Genomic DNA, 18,567 nt, shown 5'->3' with positions numbered 1-18,567 from the left:
CCAGAAGTCGCACGGTGCCAAATCCGGTGAATAAGGTAGATGAGGACACACCGTCATGTTTTTATTTGACAGAAATTGCCATATACCAGAAGCAATGTGGGACACAGAGCGTTGTCATGATGGAGGATGATTTACAGCACACTTTAAAATACACATTTGCTCACACCCAACTAACTGCACCAAATAAGTTGAAACTTGTCAGACACTGTGACTAAGGTTCGACGCACCGCTTCCCATATTGAAGATCCCTGCTTTTCCATTGGATGGTACGTGGCAGCTGCTTTCACTGTATGTTTTGATCACAACAAGGTGTTACACATCGCTTCTGGAACTTCTGGCAATTTGTGCCGAACAAAACCATTATGGTGCATCCTCATCCACCTTATTCACTGGATATGGCACCGTGTGACTTCTGTCTTTTTCCCAAAGTCAAAATGACCATGAAAGGTAAACATTTTGAATTGATTCAGGACATTGAGGCAGCCACGACAGTGCAACTAAAGACACTCAGGAAAGAGGACTTCCAGAACTGCCTCAGAAAGTGGTAAGAACGATGGGATAAGTGTGTTTGAAGCAAGGGGGAGTATTCTGTGGGAGATAAATGGCAATGTGTATTATACTGTAATAATTTTTTTAAATTTAAACATTCACCGTATTGTTTGATCACACCTTGTATAAAGAACAGCGTAAGAAGATTAAAAATAGGTTCAAATAAGCCACTAATATTGACAATTCACCAATATATACTCATACACATAACAATTCACCAATATATATACTTGGCTTAAGAATCAATTTTACCAGTAGTGTACAAATTAAATGATAGGTATAGATAAATTCCAATCTTTGTTATTTTAATTCAATAATTATGAATTCCCATTTGAGAAGAAATACATCTTTGTGAAACATCATGGTAGTCAGAAAACTGCAACAAAGTCAATTGCTTTCAGAGAAACTTTCAATTAAAATCAATCAATATATGAAATAACATCATTTCTGAATATGCTATAGTGGTTGTGTTCTGTAACACTGCAAAGGGAAGATGTATGAAATAGAAATCTGAGTTAAAAGATACTTTTAAAAATAAATTATTGAAATTTATTTCTAATGGTCCAAAGAATAAAACAGAAAGCTAGAGGCAAGCTCCTATGACAGAAAAATAAATGTTGTAAATATTAGAGACCTGAAGCTGCTATAAAACAGTTATCCAAAGGAAAAGGAGAAAGAAATTTCAAGCACCAGATCAAAGGAACATACAAAATTAAAAGAACTAAATTTTAAATACCTTGAAGGAAGGTAAAAATTGGTTTTAAAAAAGGTCCTCTATATGTAAATTAACTGTCTTCCTTCTTGTCATTACATTCCACAAATACTTACTCGGTGTCTACACCATAAGCCGGGGAATATATACACAAACGTACCAAGGGTGCCAAAAAAATGTATACACATTTTAAGAAAGGAAAAAATTGTATTAAAATTGTAATGAATGATGCTAGCATTCATTTGATTAATACCATCTTTTAAACGAATGTCATACTACATATCGTAACCAAAATTCAACTTTGAAAAGTAATAGGTAACATCTCTTAAAATGTGTACACTTTTTTGGTATCCCTGTATATACATATCATATTCATATTGTCAAGTCCTGAGTATAGGACTTGACATAAATAAAATAAATAAAACAAAATAAAGTAAATAAAATAAAGTAAATAAAATAGACAAGATCTCTGCTTGGCGGAATTTAAAACTAGTGGAAGATGCAGTCCCTAAAAAAATAATAAATAAATATATACTGGGGGTGCCAAAAAAATGGATGCACGTGACTTGTATTCATCTTTTGTTATCAGTATATATTGATTATTACAATTTTAACACAGTTTTTTCCTTTCTTAAAATGTGTATACATTTTTTTGGTACCGTATGTATGTATGTATGTATGTATGTTATGTATGTATGTGTGTGTATATGAATATTTATTAAGTGCTATGAAAATAGTATGCCATAAAAGAGAAAAACAGATTTAAACAGGATAGTCAAAGAACTATCCTATTTAAACAGGATAGTCAAAGAAAGTCTTTCTGAAGATTTGACATTTAATCCTAAATCTGATACATACTTCTATTCAAATCTACAAAAAGAAACAGAAAACACTAAAATGAATACTAAGGTTAACTAGTGTGTTAATTAGGGCTTAGCCTCTGACCAGAGGTAGGGCATATGCAAGATAATGCACTGGAATACATCATACCATAAAAATTCCCATTTTTGATGTACTTTAAGGGTATAAAATGCTATTAATTTGTAAATATACTACATATGTACAAATTGGGAACACGTGATCAATGGGATGCTGAGCAGGAAAGCTTAGATTGCACTGCTGTACTGTACGAGTCCTGGTGAGACAGAAAGGTTGAAACAGCCAAACAAGTCATAAGGTGATCTCTGGATAGAGGCCATAAAAATAAGATGACAACCACCACCTTTTATGGTTACCTCCTAAATAACTTCTCATAACTTTACATCATTAGGTGGACAGCGTTCACTCATTTTCTTTCTACCTGTTCTATGAAGTACTGAAAGAAATGACACTTGGAATCTTACAAAATGTGAAAAAACTTGCTTAGGACTCAGAAGCCCACTGGATAAAAATAAAAGGTTTACTCCCCCAGCACGTTAAAGATGTTGTTCTAGTTTCTCTGGCTTGCATAATTTCTCACAGGAATCTACAGTATTCTTATCTTTCTTTTTCTGTACATAAGGTGTCTTTCTGTACATAAGGTGTCTTTTCTTTGGCTTGTTTTAGGATCTCATTATCTCTGATTTTCAGCAACTTGATTATGACATACTTTAGAGTAGCTTTCTTTTTTTTCTTTTTTTTTTAAGATTTTTATTGGGGAAGGGAAACAGAACTTTATTGGGGAACAGTGTGTACTTCTAGGACTTTTTCCAAGTCAAGTTGTTGTCCTTTCAATCTTAGTTGTGGAGGGCGCAGCTCAGCTCCAGGTCCAGTTGCCATTGCTAGTTGCAGGAGGCACAGCCCACCATCCCTTGCGGGAGTCGAACCGGCAACCTTGTGGTTGAGAGCCCACTGACCCATGTGGGGATGTAACCGGCAGCCTTCGGCGTTAGGAGCATGGAGCTCCAACCACCTGAGCCACCAGGCCAGCTCTAGAGTGGCTTCCTTTGTGATTATTCTTCCTAGGATTTGTTGGGCTTCTTGAGTCTACGGGTTCATACTTTTCTTCAAATATGGAAAAGTATCAGCCATTATTCTCCTTTCCTTTTGGAATTCCAATTCGTACATGGTAGACCAGTTAATATTATCCCATAGGCCACTAAGGCACTTTTCTTTATTTTTTAAGTCTTTTGCTCTACGTATTTAATTTTGGATAGATTCTATTGTTATTCATTAAGTTCACTGACCTTTTCTGCTATGTCCCATCTGTTAAGACCTTGCAGTGAATTTTTAATTTTCATTGCTTTATGTTCCAGTTGATTCTTTTATGTCTTCCATTATATTTCTCATTATGTTGTTTAAGTCCTTGAAAATGATTATAATGGTTGCTTTATTGTCCTTATCTGCCAGTTCTATCACCTCTGTCAGTTATAGATTTGTTTCTATTGGCTAAATTTTCTTCTAGTTATAGGTCACATTATTTTTGCTCCTTGGCATTCTAACAAATATTTATATGATACTGAACATTATAAATTCTACATTGTTGAGTGTCTTGATTTTGTTGTCTTCTTTTACAAAGTGCTGAGCCTTACTCCAGTAGGCAGTTATCTGTGGATCGGTCGATCCCTTCCAGGCCTCTTTTTCAGCTTTGCTCCGCTGGGTCTAGAATAACCACTTCAAGGATAGTTTAGCCCTAATACAAAGGTGCTGACCCCTCTGGAGACCTGCTGAATACCCCAGGTAATTACCAAGGATGCGCCATTCTGGCTGCTCAACCCCATCCTCTATGAGCAATGGCAACTGTTCAGCTTATAGCCCCAGAGCTTTCTTTTCCCAGACTTGTGGAAATGAGTCCTGTGTATATGTGGCCCCAAACAACAAAGGTGCAAAGGCACCACCATCATGTTCTGTGTAGCACGCTCCTTTCTGGAACTCTGTTCTGCAATTTCCAGATGCTCTCTTTGGGAATGCCCTTCCTTCAATGTAATCTGGAATGTGTCTCCAGGCAGAAAGTTGGGGCCATCGAGCTGCCCACTGCATTTATCTCTCTCTCAGGGAATCACATCCGGCACAGTCTGCTGGCAATGTCTGAGAACAACTGAACTATTATTTTGCCCAGCTTTTTAGTTGCTTATAGCAGGAAGGTAAATCTAGTCCTCATTACCTCCATCATGGCTGGAGCAAGTGTTACTTTACAGAATAACGAACCAATGAGAATTCCAGAAAGATAATGTGCACAGGTGACAAATCAAAAGAACCAAAAGGACAGGCATGTGCAAGAATGGGGTGGGCAGCTCCTAATAAAGTTTATTTCCCTAGGGTCCAAGGAAAAGCTGCTCTTACCTACTTAATACTTGGTTTTATGATACTTTAATTTAATGCAAATGTACCAAAAGGGCTAACAAATACCACAATTAGCTTTGCTAGTTTCTAAAATGGTCAAGCTGTTGAAAGACAAGAGTAAGAAAGAAGTTAAAAGGACAGATGGAAGGAAAAAAACAAAAAAGACTTCTTCATTTCCAATATATCCACCAGAGACTTTCTTCCTTTCCTTTTCCCTAGTAACGCATAGATGCTATAGCAATATTGCTTAACCGTTTTTCATCAGAACCCAATCAGTTCAAAATATGTTCATAATTTGACAACTTCTCACCGCCTCCATGATCATCCTAGTTCAAGCCTGTTGGATTATTACAATAGTTTTCTAAGTTGTCTCCTTGCTTCTGCACTTTCCAAAGCAACCAGCATGATCCTTTTAAAAGATAAGTCATGTTATTTTTGCCAAAAAATGCATAACTGCAATCTCATCATGAGAAAATATCAGGCAGATCCAAATTGAGACAGTCTACAAAATAACTTACTAGTATTCATTAAAAGTGTCCAAGTTCATGAAAGACAAGAAAAAACTGAAAAACTGTCATGGATTGGAAGAAATTAAGGAGTCAGAATAACTAAATGCAATGTGATATTTTGGACTGGATGCTGAAACAGAAAAGTGACCTGAGTTGGAAAAACAGGGAATTTGAATAAAGCCCATAGTTTAGCTAATAATATTATACCAATGTTAAGTTCCTGGTTTTGAGCATTTTATTATGGTTACATAAGTTAATATTAGAGCAAGCTGAATGAAGGGAATATTCTGTATTATTTTTGCAACTTTTCTGTAAATCTAAAATTATTTCAAAATAATGCTTTAAAGTGCCTTAAAGAAAAAAAACTCAAGTGTCTTCTCTATTCAAAACCCGCAAACAGTTTTACATCTTAATTAGAGCAGCAGTTGGCAAAGTGAAACCGCTGCCTGCTTTCGTAAAGTAAAACTTTATTTGGACACAACCCCACTCATTCATTTACACACACACACACACACACACACACACACACACACACACATTCTTTCATCCCAATTGTCATTTGTATGATTTATAACCAATACATAAATAAATACCTTAAAATCTAGCTGCTGAAAAATACTACTGATGTACCAATAGAGTAATCTTTAATTAAAAATCAAGAATAGAAACAACTAACCAGACAGAAAATAAGTAAGTCTATAGAACCTTGAACAACACTAGCAACCAACTTAACCTAACAGACATCTATACAACACTCCTCTCAACAACAGCAGAATCCATTCTTTTTAAGCACACACAGAACTTTGTCCAGGATAAGTTCCATATGCTAGTCAAAAAACAAGTACAGTAGTGTTCCCCCACCCCACAGACCCTCCCCTCCCCACCGCTTATCCATGATTTCATTTACCCATAGTCAATTGCAGTCTGAAAATATTAAATGGAAAATTCCAGAAATAAACAATTCGTAAGTTTTAAACTACATGCCATTCTGAGTAGTGTATGAAATCTCCCGCTGTCCCCCTCCATCGTACCACGTTTCCACACTGTATATACTACCTATCCATTAGTTACTTAGCTGCCTTCGTTATCAGATTGACTGCCACAGTATTAGTGTTTGTGTTCAAGCAACCCTTATTTTACTTAATAATGGCCCCAACGCATAGAGTAGTAATGCTGGCTATTCAGATGCTCCAAAGAGAAGCCATAAAGTGATTCCTTTAAGTGAAAAGATATGTATGTATAGGAAAAACATAGTATATGTAGGGTTCACTGCTATCTGCAGTTTCATTCCCTGGGGGTCTTGGAACGTATCCCCCGCAGATAAGGGAGCATTACTGTACTGATCAATTGAAAGGGTCTGAAATCATACAAAGTCTGTTCTCTGACTACAATGGAGTTGAATTAAAAACCAAACAACAGAAGGAAATTGGGGTAAATCCAGAAATAGGTAAAAATTAAAAAACACATTTCTAAATAAACTATGGGTAAAAGAAATAATCACAAGTCAGAAAGTATTTTGACTTGAGTGAAAATAAAAACTTGACATATCAAAATGTTTCGGATTCAGCTAAAGTGGTGCTGAGAGGGAAATTTATAGCTTTAAATTGTCTAGATTAGGGGAAAAAAAATCTCTCCAACCAATAATCTAAGTATTCATGTTAAAAATCTAGAAAAAGAAGAGCAAGTCAAACTAAAAGTAAGCAGAAGGAAGGAAATAATAAAGAGTGAAAATTAATGAAAAAGAAAATAGAGAAATTATAAAGTCAATAAAACTGAAAGTTGGTTCTTTGAAAAGATCAAATAATATTAAAAAGGGGGGGAGGTGAAGGACAATAAGCGGTTCAAATTTCCAGTTATAAAATAAATCATGGGATATGATGTACAGCACAGGGAATATAGTAAATAATATTGTAATAACACTGTACGGTATCACACAGTTACTAGACTTATCATGGTGATTACTTCTTTAGGTATATAAATGTTGAGTAAATATGGTGTACCCCCGAAACTAATATAACATTGTATGTTAGCTTTATTTTAATAAATATTGTTTTTTAAAAAAGAAAAAAATCAAAGAATAATATCAACTGAATAGCATCACAGGGAGTTACTTCACCTGGTGGCCAGCCAGCTAGAACTGAAAGAGCCTAAAGGTCTAGGAGGGGAGAAAATGAGGAAGGGAAAAGAAAAAGACAGGGGTGAGGGGTAGGAATAATGAAGACAAGAGACTGGTGTTTAATACTATGACAAACTGTACTAGCACTACTGCATTCTTAAGCCGTGTACATGTAGAACTAGTAAATATTTATTAAAACATAAATATTTATTTAAAAATTGACAAAGGTATCGAAAAATATTACTACTATGTAATGCTAGACTCCAAATTAATGGCACAATCTATTGTCTAATGTATTTTTAAAAAGATTTTTCATCTCCTCTAGTACTTTTCTCATTGTAATGCTTTAATAAATACTTGTTCAATGAGTGAAAGAGTACTTAGAATGAAATCTATACTTTTGCCTTTATTAAAAAAGAAGACTAACAGGTAATTGAGAGCTTGCGAAAACACAACTATAAAGAAGGCTACCATTTATTTCTGAAACTACTGTACTCCTTAGGCACTGTGGGGGGTAAAAAAGTTCCAAAGCATTCAGATAACTAAACCGTGGCTGGAAGCACATTAAACTGTCTAATTAGAAAAGACTAAACCACTTATGCAGAGTTCACCCAGGAACATAGCATTGAAATTATACACAATCAATGAGAATCAGATACACACCTACGGAATGCAGCTAACAATGCTCAGAAGAAAATCCGTATTAATTCTATGTTAACAAAAAGAAATAATGAAAATAAATCAATTTAGCATCTTGGACAAGATGTTTGTAAAGTATAAAATGGAACTAACAAAAGCAGAAAAAATTAATAATGTTAAAAGCCAACATTAATGAATTAGGGGGAAAAAAGAGAGAAATAATAAACCCAAAAGATGGTTTTGAGAATAATAAATAAAAACAGGTCTCCTAGCTTATTATTTTGGAATAAATAAAAACATAAATAACAACCTATCAAAAAGGGAGAGGGGTACAAATACACACATGTACACGAAGAAATCAAGGGAAAAGAACCACAAAAAGAACAAGAGTCTATGTTGCTTCACTCTGTATAAAGCAAATTTTAAAACTTGGATAAAATGGACAATTTTCTAAGGAAATATTTTATCAAAAGTGACAAGAAACATAAATAGCTCTTTATATTCTAATGTAAAAAGTTAATATTATACCATCTATGTAGAAACAGAAAAAAACATGCCCACATATATACCCATTAAATATCTCTGAATGGGTACAACGACCATTAACAATTGTTGCCCGTTGAGAGGAAAATCAATGGCCACAGGACAGCACTAAAAGGGAAACTCTTCAAGGTATATGACACACATATTTATAATTTTTAAGGCATGTGATCATACTACCTGTCCAAAACATTAACTTAAGTAAATAGGAAACAATGTTTCCTAGTAAATAAAATATGTAATAGAAAATAAAAATTAAAAAATCAAAACCCCACAGCAATTTGGTCAATTCTCTCTGGTTATTCAATTTCTGTATTCATTTATAAATGTAACTACTTTGCAAATTTCTGCCCATAGGCCAGCTAACTTTAAAAAATGAATTTTAAAATGGCATAGTAAGGGCCTCAGGTACTCTGACTATAAAACACAAGCTAAAATGTGTACATTAGTAAAATCAGAAAACTAAATAAAAAACAAAACTGTTTTAATGCTATATACTAAACATTATGAGCTGGAAATTCTCTAAACTCAATTTTTCAGAGACTACCTTAGGTGCTTTTCCAACATGATAAATTTGTCAGTTCATTATAGAATCTTAACTTGAATTCTTAGTTTGGAATGTTTCTAAGCAAATTACAGAAACAATGTGAATAATTAGAAAGATAAAAAAGATATATCTAAAATTCTCTTTCCAAATTCTCAGCAATCTTTTTGGTGATCAACAACAGAATCCAGTTGTTACGATTTAGGCAATATGCTGCCTGAAACCTGCCTCAAACACTCATTTTGTCTTTTTCTTTCACTTGGAATAGCATTTAGCCACCAACCCGTGCATTCCTGCTGATTGCCTGTTCCATTTAGGTGGCAGTTATATCACAACCGAGGTACTTTTGAACAAGATACAACCTGCATCAGTCAGGATCTTAGTTGCAACCAACAGAAACTGACTCTGGCAGAATAGTCAGGAAAGCAACCTACTAAAAGATGATGAGTAAAACTCATAGAACCTCCCGTGAGGCTGAGGAACGAGGCTAGGAAGGTGGCAGAAACAAGGCTGGACCACAGTCAAAAATCACAGAATGCTCCCAATCCACAGCTTGCAAAGCCCTCACCATCAATCCTCAATGCCTGTGGACCCTGCACCTGGGGCCCCTGGAAAGACACCACCGCCATCACCACTGTCTATCACCAGAATGGACTGTCCATATCCTTACTCTTTAGAAAAATATTTCTTCTATATATATTTTCTTAGTTTTTGTTACTGGCATATGAAAACATAAATTGATCTTATATCCAGCCACTTTGATAAATTCCCGTTATTTCTAATATAATTTGTGTTGGTTTATTCCTTTGGGTTTTCTGTGTCTTCTCAAAACAATGAAGCTCCACTCAATGTCCAGGCTAAGAATATGCAAGTGACCGAGCCCATGTCACATGCCTGAAATAGTAAAGCAAATAATCTGAAATTTTTAGTTTCCATAGTGGGAGAGAGGCACTTCTTCTCATCAAAATTCATAAAATAGGGGTTTCTACAAATATAAGAATGGGGCAGAAGAAAGAATTTTTGCTATAATCCAGAGTACAATGTAGAAAAATGTTTTATCAGAAATGATCACGAATGATAGAATTAAGATAAATAATGATACAAATATTATAATAAATAGCATAAAATATAACATAAGAAACAAGGAGGCATGCAGACAACAAAGGGTCATTAGAATACTAAAACTATAATTAGATTCTAAGTAAAGGCAAACACAAAAATGATACAATCTTAAAATGTGAACACCGCACTTTGATCATCTCATGGAAGCTTCAGAACAACTGGAATTCACTCCTCTCAAGTCCCTCTGCAGTTCCAGAATGGAGTCAATGAACTTTCAAATAATGCATCAGCAGGCAACTGTCCAAAACCTTGCATGTTGTATAATATAAATGTCTCACCATATATGACCAACGTACCCCTAAGGAAGAAATCACCAGAGAGGAACAAAGAACAAAAATACATCTAATAAGGGGCCGCTGGTTGGCTCAGTTGGTTAGAGCGCAGTACTCATAATACCAAGGTCAATGGTTCGATTCCCACATGGACCAGGGAGCCATGCCCTCCACAACTAGATTTGGAAACGACTTGACTTGGAGCTGAGCTGCACCCTCCACAACTAGATTGGAAAACAACGACTTGACTTGGAGCTGATGAGTCCTGGAAAAACACAATGTTCCCCAATATTCCTCAATATAAAAAAAAACAATTAAAAAAAAGTGCTGTCAGATTTAAAAGTTACAAATAAAAAATGAGCAAAGGTTATAAAAATAATTATAAACACAAATGGTCAACAAAACCCTACAAGCCAACATTTAACCCCACTCAGTAAAGAAATCCAAGTTAGACAAACGCAATGTATTATTTTTTACCCATCAAACTGACAAAGAAGTTTAAAAACTGCTATTAACTAGCAGATCACAGGGCAACGGGGCTCTCTCCCAGATGCTGGAAGAAGAATAAACTGGCTCCAGTCCTGCAGGGTACTGTGGCCACGTGTGAACATGTTAATGTTTGTGGACTTGGACCCAGCAATTCCACACTTAGGAATTGAGCCCACCTCAGTAACCATACAAAGGACACCAAACCTCATTTATAGTAATGCTCAATGCCATGTTGGAAATAATAGCAAAAACTTGGAAAAAGTCTAAATGTCTATCAATCAGAAATTAATTAAATTATGTTAAAATCATATAATGGGGGCCGGCCCGGTGGCTCGGGTGGTTAGAGCTCTGTGCTCCTAGCTCTGAGGGCTGCAGGTTCGATTCCCCCATGGGCCAGTGGGCTCTCAACCACAAAGTTGCCAGTTCGATTTCTCGGCTCCTGCAAGGGATGGTGGGCAGTGCCCCCTGCAACTAAAAATTGAACATGGCACCTTGAGCTGAGCTGCCGCTAAGCTCCCGGATGGCTCAGTTGGTTGGAGCGTGTCCTCTCAACCACAAGGTTGTCGGTTCAACTCCCACAAGGGATGGTGGGCTGTGCCCCCTGCAGGTAGCAATGGCAGCTGGGCCTGGAGATGGGCTCGCCCTCCACAACTAACACTGAAAAGACAACAACTTGAAGCTGAATGGCACCCTCCACGGCTGGGATTGGAAGGACAGCAGCTTGATTTGGGAAAAAAAGTCCTGGAAGTACATACTGTTCCCCAGTGGAGTCCTGTTCCCCTTTCCCAATAAAATCTTTAAAAAAAAAAAGAAAAAAAATCGTATAATGGAATATTTTATAGCCATAAAAGATGCTGCTGTGATATTTACTGAAAAAATGTCCACAATATATAATACATATAACAAATCCGTTTATATATGTGTATATAAGCCATAAGAAAAATTTCTTAAGATATATTTCAGAATATTAATAATAGTTATGTCTACATGAAGAAATAACAGATAATTTTTCATTACACATTTCTGAAATTGTTTTGAACAGCATGCATGTGTTTACTTTTATATCAAGAAAAACATTAAGAACATTTTCATTTAGAAAGATATGGGAAACACTGAAAAGCGGGGAATCAGTGGGCAGAACCAGATGATGTTCTAAATCCTTTCACATTCTGAAATTCTATATAATAATTAAGGAAAAAATTATTTCACGGTACTTTTTCACTATTTATGAAAAACTTGCCCAAGATTTATTCTTTCCCTAGATCTTTTGAGGAAACTAAAATATAAGAAATATAATATTCCTCATTCACATATTTTGACTTTTTAAATAATGATGGCTGCATCTTGGGAGCACAGAGAAGGGGTGAAGAGAGTAAAGAGATGTTAAAACCCCAGCATAGGCTGAACTTTCCTCAGGTTTCAAAACTCTCAAAGAACATCAGTGCAAATCTCCAAATTCAGGTCTTACAGCTGGAAATGCAGACTCACTGTTCTTAAAGATCTATGTATGAATCATTTTATCCTATTGAAAACAGATACTGTTCATGGGTTATAACTGCAAGAAAGAAGTTAAGGCAAACACAACAAGTTAGACTTACATTTAACTATCAGCTGAAATATATTACCTAACTTTTACTCATCACATTTTTAAAAAATGCGTATAAAAGTATATTCAAACATTCAATTATGGTTTCAACTCTTACTGATTATATGTGATAAAAAATAACAATTAAATAATTACCTCTCCTATGAAGACTACAATCACACAGTCCAACTTCTCTTCAGGATACAGATTATCAATAAGGGAATGAAGCGTTTCTATGAGGTAAGATTTAACTTCTCTCTTCACTGTGGGAATTCCCATTACTATCGAAACTGAAACAAAATAATAATAAAGATTTTACAAAGACAATATAAACAAACACCACTACTTCCAAAGTATTACACGCTCTAAATTGATAAAAAATAATTGAGGGGTCAAAACATACTACATTTCTCAAAAAAAATAATCAAAGGATATAAAGACATACCCATAATACTGTAATTCTTTTCCACATGGCTTATCCATAAGAAATAATGTGAAAGAACCAATAAAAATGTAAGACATAAAACCTCACATTAAAAACGTATGACTGGGTGGGCGGCTGGTTGCGTCAGTTGGCGCAGTGCTCATAACACCAAGGTCACCGATTCCATTCCCACACAGGCCAGTAAGCTGTGCCCTCCACAACTAGATTGAAAACAACGACTTGTTTTGGAGCAGAGCTGAGCCCTCTACAACTGCGGTGTTTCCCCCAAAATAAGACCTGGCCAGACAATCAGCTCTAATGCGCCTTTTGGAGCAAAATTAATATAAGACCTGGTCTTATTTTACTATAATATAAGACCGGGTGTGATGTGACGTGACGTAACGTGATATAGTATTATAATAAATATAATAAAATATAATAAAATACGATATAAATATAATACCAGGTCTTAGATTAATTTTTGCTTCAAAAAATGCATTAAAGCTGATTGTCCAGCTAGGTCTTATTTTCGGGGAAACAGGGTAGGTTGAAAACAATGACTTGACTTGGAACTGATGGGCCCTGGAAAAACAAACTGTTCCCCAATATTCCCCAATAAAATTAAAAAAAAATTTTTTCCTCTACTGGGATATAATTTAAAAAAAAAAAGAAACAGAAATAGCAAGAACATTGGTATATATACACAATGGAATACCACTCTGCCATAAGAAAAGATGAAATAGTGCCATTTGCGACAACATCGATGGATCTTGAGAATATTATGCTAAGTGAAGTAAGTCAAACAGAAAAAGTCGACTATATTTCACTGATATGTGGGATTTCACTGATATGTCTTCACTGAAAACAACAAAGGAACAAGACAAAGAAACAAAAACTCATAGACACAGACAATGGTTTAGTGGTTACCAGAGGGTAAGGGGGTTGGGGGATAGTAGATGAGGGTAAAGGGGATCAAATATATGGTGATGGAAGGAGAACTGACTCTGGGTGGTGAACACACAATGTGATACATAGATGATGTGTTATAGAAATTTTACACTTGAAACCTATGTAACTTTACTAATAATTGTGAGGAGGAGAAGGAGAGAGAGAGAGAAAGAAAGAGAGGGAGGGAGGGAGGAAAAGAGAGAGAGAGAGAGAGAGAGAGAGAGAGAGAGAAGAAGGAGGAGGAGGAGGAGGAGGAGGAAGAGGAGGAGGAGGAGGAAAGGAAAGGAAAGGAAAGGAAAGGAAAGGAAAGGAAAGGAAAGGAAAGGAAAGGAAAGGAAAGGAAAGGAAAGGAAAGGACGAGCAAGAAAAGAATGTATCTAAAGCAGCATGAGTCTAGATTCAGAGAATTCGTTAGGGGTCAAATCACATGAAACCTTAAATTTAGTTTTAATTCTGAGTGCAAGAGAAAAAGGCATTGTAAAGTTGTAAGCAGAGGAGGGACATTATCCAATCGTAACTTTAAAAGCTTACCAAATGTTGTGGAGAACAGACACAAACGTTTTAAGAGTAAAAGCATTTTGGGGAAATCAGTTAGGAAGTTACTGCAGTAATTAAAGGAAAAGATGGTTTGAATTCGGGTGTTTGAAGGTGGAAATTAGTGGGTGGATTTTGGGATACATTTTGGAGACCCTCTCTGATGGGGCTCAAGACTGGGAGAGACACGAGAAAAGAAGGACTGAAGGGTGACTTACGTGGATGGGGGATCTTTTACTGAGAACGATACACGTGAGAGGGAAAGGGCTCCAAATCAAGAATTCTGTTTGACCATGTTATTCTGGGATGCCTAGGGACAGGATGAGTTTCCTTGGAAGCAAATTTCCATATACTTTAATGGAATTAAATTAAATTCCTCAGAATTTAAATTAAAAAATATCTTAAATATTAAGAACACAGAATAAAAGTGTAACATCTATGATGCAAAGCGTTCCTAAGAAACGTTAACTGATACAGAGTCCAAAGATTCTGTTTCTGGAAAAGCAAAATATATGCTGACCCAGAGCACGCAAACACAATTGGCATAAAGTTATAATGCAAACTCTCTATTCCCTACCACAGTCTTGGGTTGTTTTGTTTCTGTTTTGTTTTGAATTTAGATAGAATTATTTTCCACCAGATATATAGTTTTGGGGCTGAAATTTAAATCTTTTGTTTAAAACAAAGTACTCAAGACTCCAAAAGCACTAAAAATGAAAGCACCAATTTCAGCTAAACTCACAGAGTTAGAGTATCCACGCTTGAGGAACTTCACTAAATTACCATAAAAAAGACAGTGCTTCCTGCCTGTGGGCTCAAGGCAACATTGCACTTCCTGGTCCCCTTAGGGTTGGGGAGCGTGGGGAGGGGATGTGACTAATAACAAACAATGAGTCAGGCACTATAGTGTGAAACCCTTCATAGTGGTCTTTTCTCCTCAGCAGAGCAGCCAGTAGCACTGAAGACGGCGACTGCTCTGCCAGCCTGGATCTGAGTGATCAGCGGTGTCCAAAGCCCCCTCCAACCCCGATGGACATATACCTGAGCAAAAAAGTAAATAAATAAACCCTATTTTACTTACACCACTGAGATTTGGGGGTTGTTAGTTTCCACAGCATAACCCAGCCGGCCCCGTTCTATGGCTTACAATCTAGATAATGCATGTATTCTGAGGGGTTAGAGTAAGAATAAATACATCAGCAACATCAACAATATGGCTATGTCACCCGTTCACAGAGGAGCGAGGTGGACCAAGGAGCCAAACAGAAATAGAGCCAAAGGGCAGGTCGGACTAATTTGTTCCACTGACTGTCCAATATTTCCTATTGCATTAGTAACTGCATTTATAACATGTCCAACCAGATGATCCAAAACACAATCCAAGGCAGGTCAGGCTGCTGCCTCCTGCTGTTTATAATTTGACAGCACTAACAAGTGTTACTGGGTCAGTTTTCTACAACTTTCCTGGGAAGTTTTCAAACGCTCATATTCATTTCCTTTAAAATCAAGAAAAACTTAGGAACACTCTTAATTTGGCATTCTCAATCTTCAATTACTAGTCGACCTTCAGTTATAACTGAATCATTTTCCTCTTTCAATACTCATTGCTAGTCAAGTATTTGTAGCCTATCATGCTTCCTATGATTTGCTATTAGTCATTTAGTCCCCATTTCGTCCCTTATATTCCATGATAACATGTTTCCCTCTACCGTCTAGTTGTACCTTCTCTGTCTTCACTGGCTGCATCTTTCCCTCTCCGGAAAATTAACTGCTGAGAACCTTCAAGGCTCAGTCCTATGTCCTGGGTGATCTATCTCATCCTTCTCTGTATTGTCAAAAACCAGTTACTTGCAAATGATGACTCATAAAATTAAATCTAACTCAGATCTCTCCTTCAGTCCCAGATCTCAATATCCAACTGCCTATACTCCACTATGATAAATTAAAATCACCTCCTTCCTTACCAGATCCAAATTTAATTTTGATCTTGTCTTGCAAACCAATGCTGCAACACGTGTTGTACTGTCCTTTATCTCAGTGAATAGCACCCACCGCCCACCCAGTTACATGATCCAGAAACCTAGGACTTATCCTTAACTACTCCCGCTGCCTCAGTCCACAAAACCAGTTCATCACTATGTCCTCCCCATACATTCCAAACAACTCCGAAATTGTCACCTTCTTTCCGCCTCTATTAGTATCACCACTACCTGGTCCAAGCCGTCTCTCAAGTGGGTCACTGCAGCGGCCTCTTACCGGGTCCTTCCACATCTCCTTTCTTCCCACAGCGTCAATTCTTCTTCTCACTACGTCAAAAGTGAGCTTTGCAAAATTTAAATCTTATAAAGTCATTCTAAATAAGTCCTGCTTAAAACCCTTTGGTGGCTTCTTTCTGCTCTTAAAAGCCTAAATCCTATCAATGGTCTGCAAGGTTCTGCATGGGCCTCAATACACCTCCAGCCTCATCTTGTTCCATGCTCCCCCTACACTTCATCTACGGAACATTCCGTGCTCCCTTCCATCACGGGTTTTTGTGGTGCTCTTCTCATCTTCTGGAATAATCTTTTCTCCCACATAGGCAGAATAATGTCCCCCATCCCAAGATGTCTATGCCCTAATTCCTGGAATTTGGGAATATATTGCCTTACATGGCAAAGGGGGCTTTGCAGATGTGATTAAGAATCTTGAGCTGGGAAGATTATCCTGGATTAGCCAGGTGAACCTAAGGTGCAACAAGTTCTTCCGAGAGAAAGACAGGAGAGTCAGAATGAGAGGAAATGGGACAATGAAAGCAAGAAGGTCAAGAGTCGGAGAGATTTGAGAATGCTATATTTTGAAAATGAAGGAAGGGGCCACAAACTAATGCAGGTAACCTCTAGAAGCTGGAAAAGGCAAGGAAATGGTCTCTCACCTAAAACTTCCAGAAGGAACACACCCCTGTCAACACATTGATTTCAGGACTTCTGACTCCCCACATAATAATAAACTTCTGTTGTTTTAAGTAACTGGGTTTGTGGTAATTTGTTATAGCAAAAATTAGAAGCAAATACACCCATATGTATAGTTCTTCAGCAGTGAACTACATATTCTACTGATCTCAGGTCAAATGTATTTTTTAAGTCTTGCCCATAATCCTTAATTAAGTCAAATATCCCTTTCATACATTTGCAAAGCATTCTTTATATCACCAATTAAAGTTGTAAGTGTACGATTATTGATATATTTGATTATTTGACTAACACATTCCCTTTGAATTGAAGCTCCACAAGACTAGGAACCATGTCTAATTTTGTGTGCCTAAGTACCTGGCTGAGTAGTACCTGGCTAAGTGCTCCTGGATTTTTTACTTCAGCAAATACTTAAAAAACGGCCTGCTTTCCTCTACCAATCAGTAATGCCATTTTGGCAGGTGACCTTTGGAGGGTCTTTGCTTAGCCATCCTGCTCAGCACTCAACGGGCCCTTAATCTGAAGACCTGTGTGATTCTTCAACTCAAAGAAATTTTCTTCTATTATGTAGTTGATTACTTCCCCTCTTCACTCTCTTTGTTCTTTTCTTCTCAAGTTCCTATTATTAGATGGATGTTAGAACTTATATCTGCCTTCAATTCTTTGTGCCTTTTATGCTGCGTTCTGGAAGAACTACACAGCTCAATCTCTCTGATCACTAATTTGATCTTCAGCTGTGTCTACTTTGCTAATCAGTCCATCTATGTAGAAATTGTAAACATAATCATTGAAATAAAAACACAAAGATTTCTAACTAACCCTTTTATAATAGTTATGAGTTGTCCTCTCTCATCCCTCTAAAAATATGTTTTCTTTTTCAATTATACTGTGCTTGCTGCGCCAATTCCATTTTCTTGAGTATGAAGTCATTCATGATATTGGTTTAGTATTTAGTAACCCTGGTTGTACAAGGTGCCCTTTTACCCAAGTGTATCTGCTGTGGCTATTTGTTGTAGCCTGCCTCTGCAAATTTTATGGGAGCATGTGGATATGGTTTGGGAGGGGTGGGTTGGCAGCGTTTGCTCTGGATGTGAGACTTCCAGCCCCTTTCTGGAGGGAGAGTAGCTGTCTGGAGCACTATTCTCCCTCTGTAGCTCTAGGAAGCCTAAGCTTAGCTGGTCTGAGTGCTGTTCCTTAGTTAACCAGCCTGACTACTAAAAAGCAGAATTTTTAGTAAGAAGCAGTTTTCCTTTGATCTAAAAAGCAGCAGTTCTTAATATAAGAACTGGGATTCCACAAAACCAAGAAATTACACGCAAAATTACTTTTTCTACGCATTTTTTAAAGTAGAAGGGTAACAGCTTTCCTAGGCTAT

General features: G+C 36.8%; 1 protein-coding gene across 4 annotated transcripts in view; it reads right to left on the bottom strand.

Moving 5' to 3' along the window:
* MGAT4A (alpha-1,3-mannosyl-glycoprotein 4-beta-N-acetylglucosaminyltransferase A) overlaps nt 1-18,567 on the bottom strand; it is an 88,332-nt gene that overhangs the window by 28,940 nt on the left and 40,825 nt on the right. For all 4 annotated transcript variants that reach the window (XM_033125634.1, XM_033125637.1, XM_033125635.1 and 1 more), the window contains exon 5: nt 12,495-12,628. In XM_033125634.1, coding sequence (XP_032981525.1) covers nt 12,495-12,628 — 134 coding nt within the window. The remainder of the gene's footprint in view (nt 1-12,494; nt 12,629-18,567) is intronic.

Source organism: Rhinolophus ferrumequinum, chromosome 13 (assembly GCF_004115265.2).
Source record: "Rhinolophus ferrumequinum isolate MPI-CBG mRhiFer1 chromosome 13, mRhiFer1_v1.p, whole genome shotgun sequence".
Classification (NCBI taxonomy): Eukaryota; Metazoa; Chordata; class Mammalia; order Chiroptera; family Rhinolophidae; genus Rhinolophus; species Rhinolophus ferrumequinum.
The sequence above is the reverse complement of the archived record's forward strand: the minus strand, read 5'-3'. Positions and strand labels throughout refer to the sequence as shown.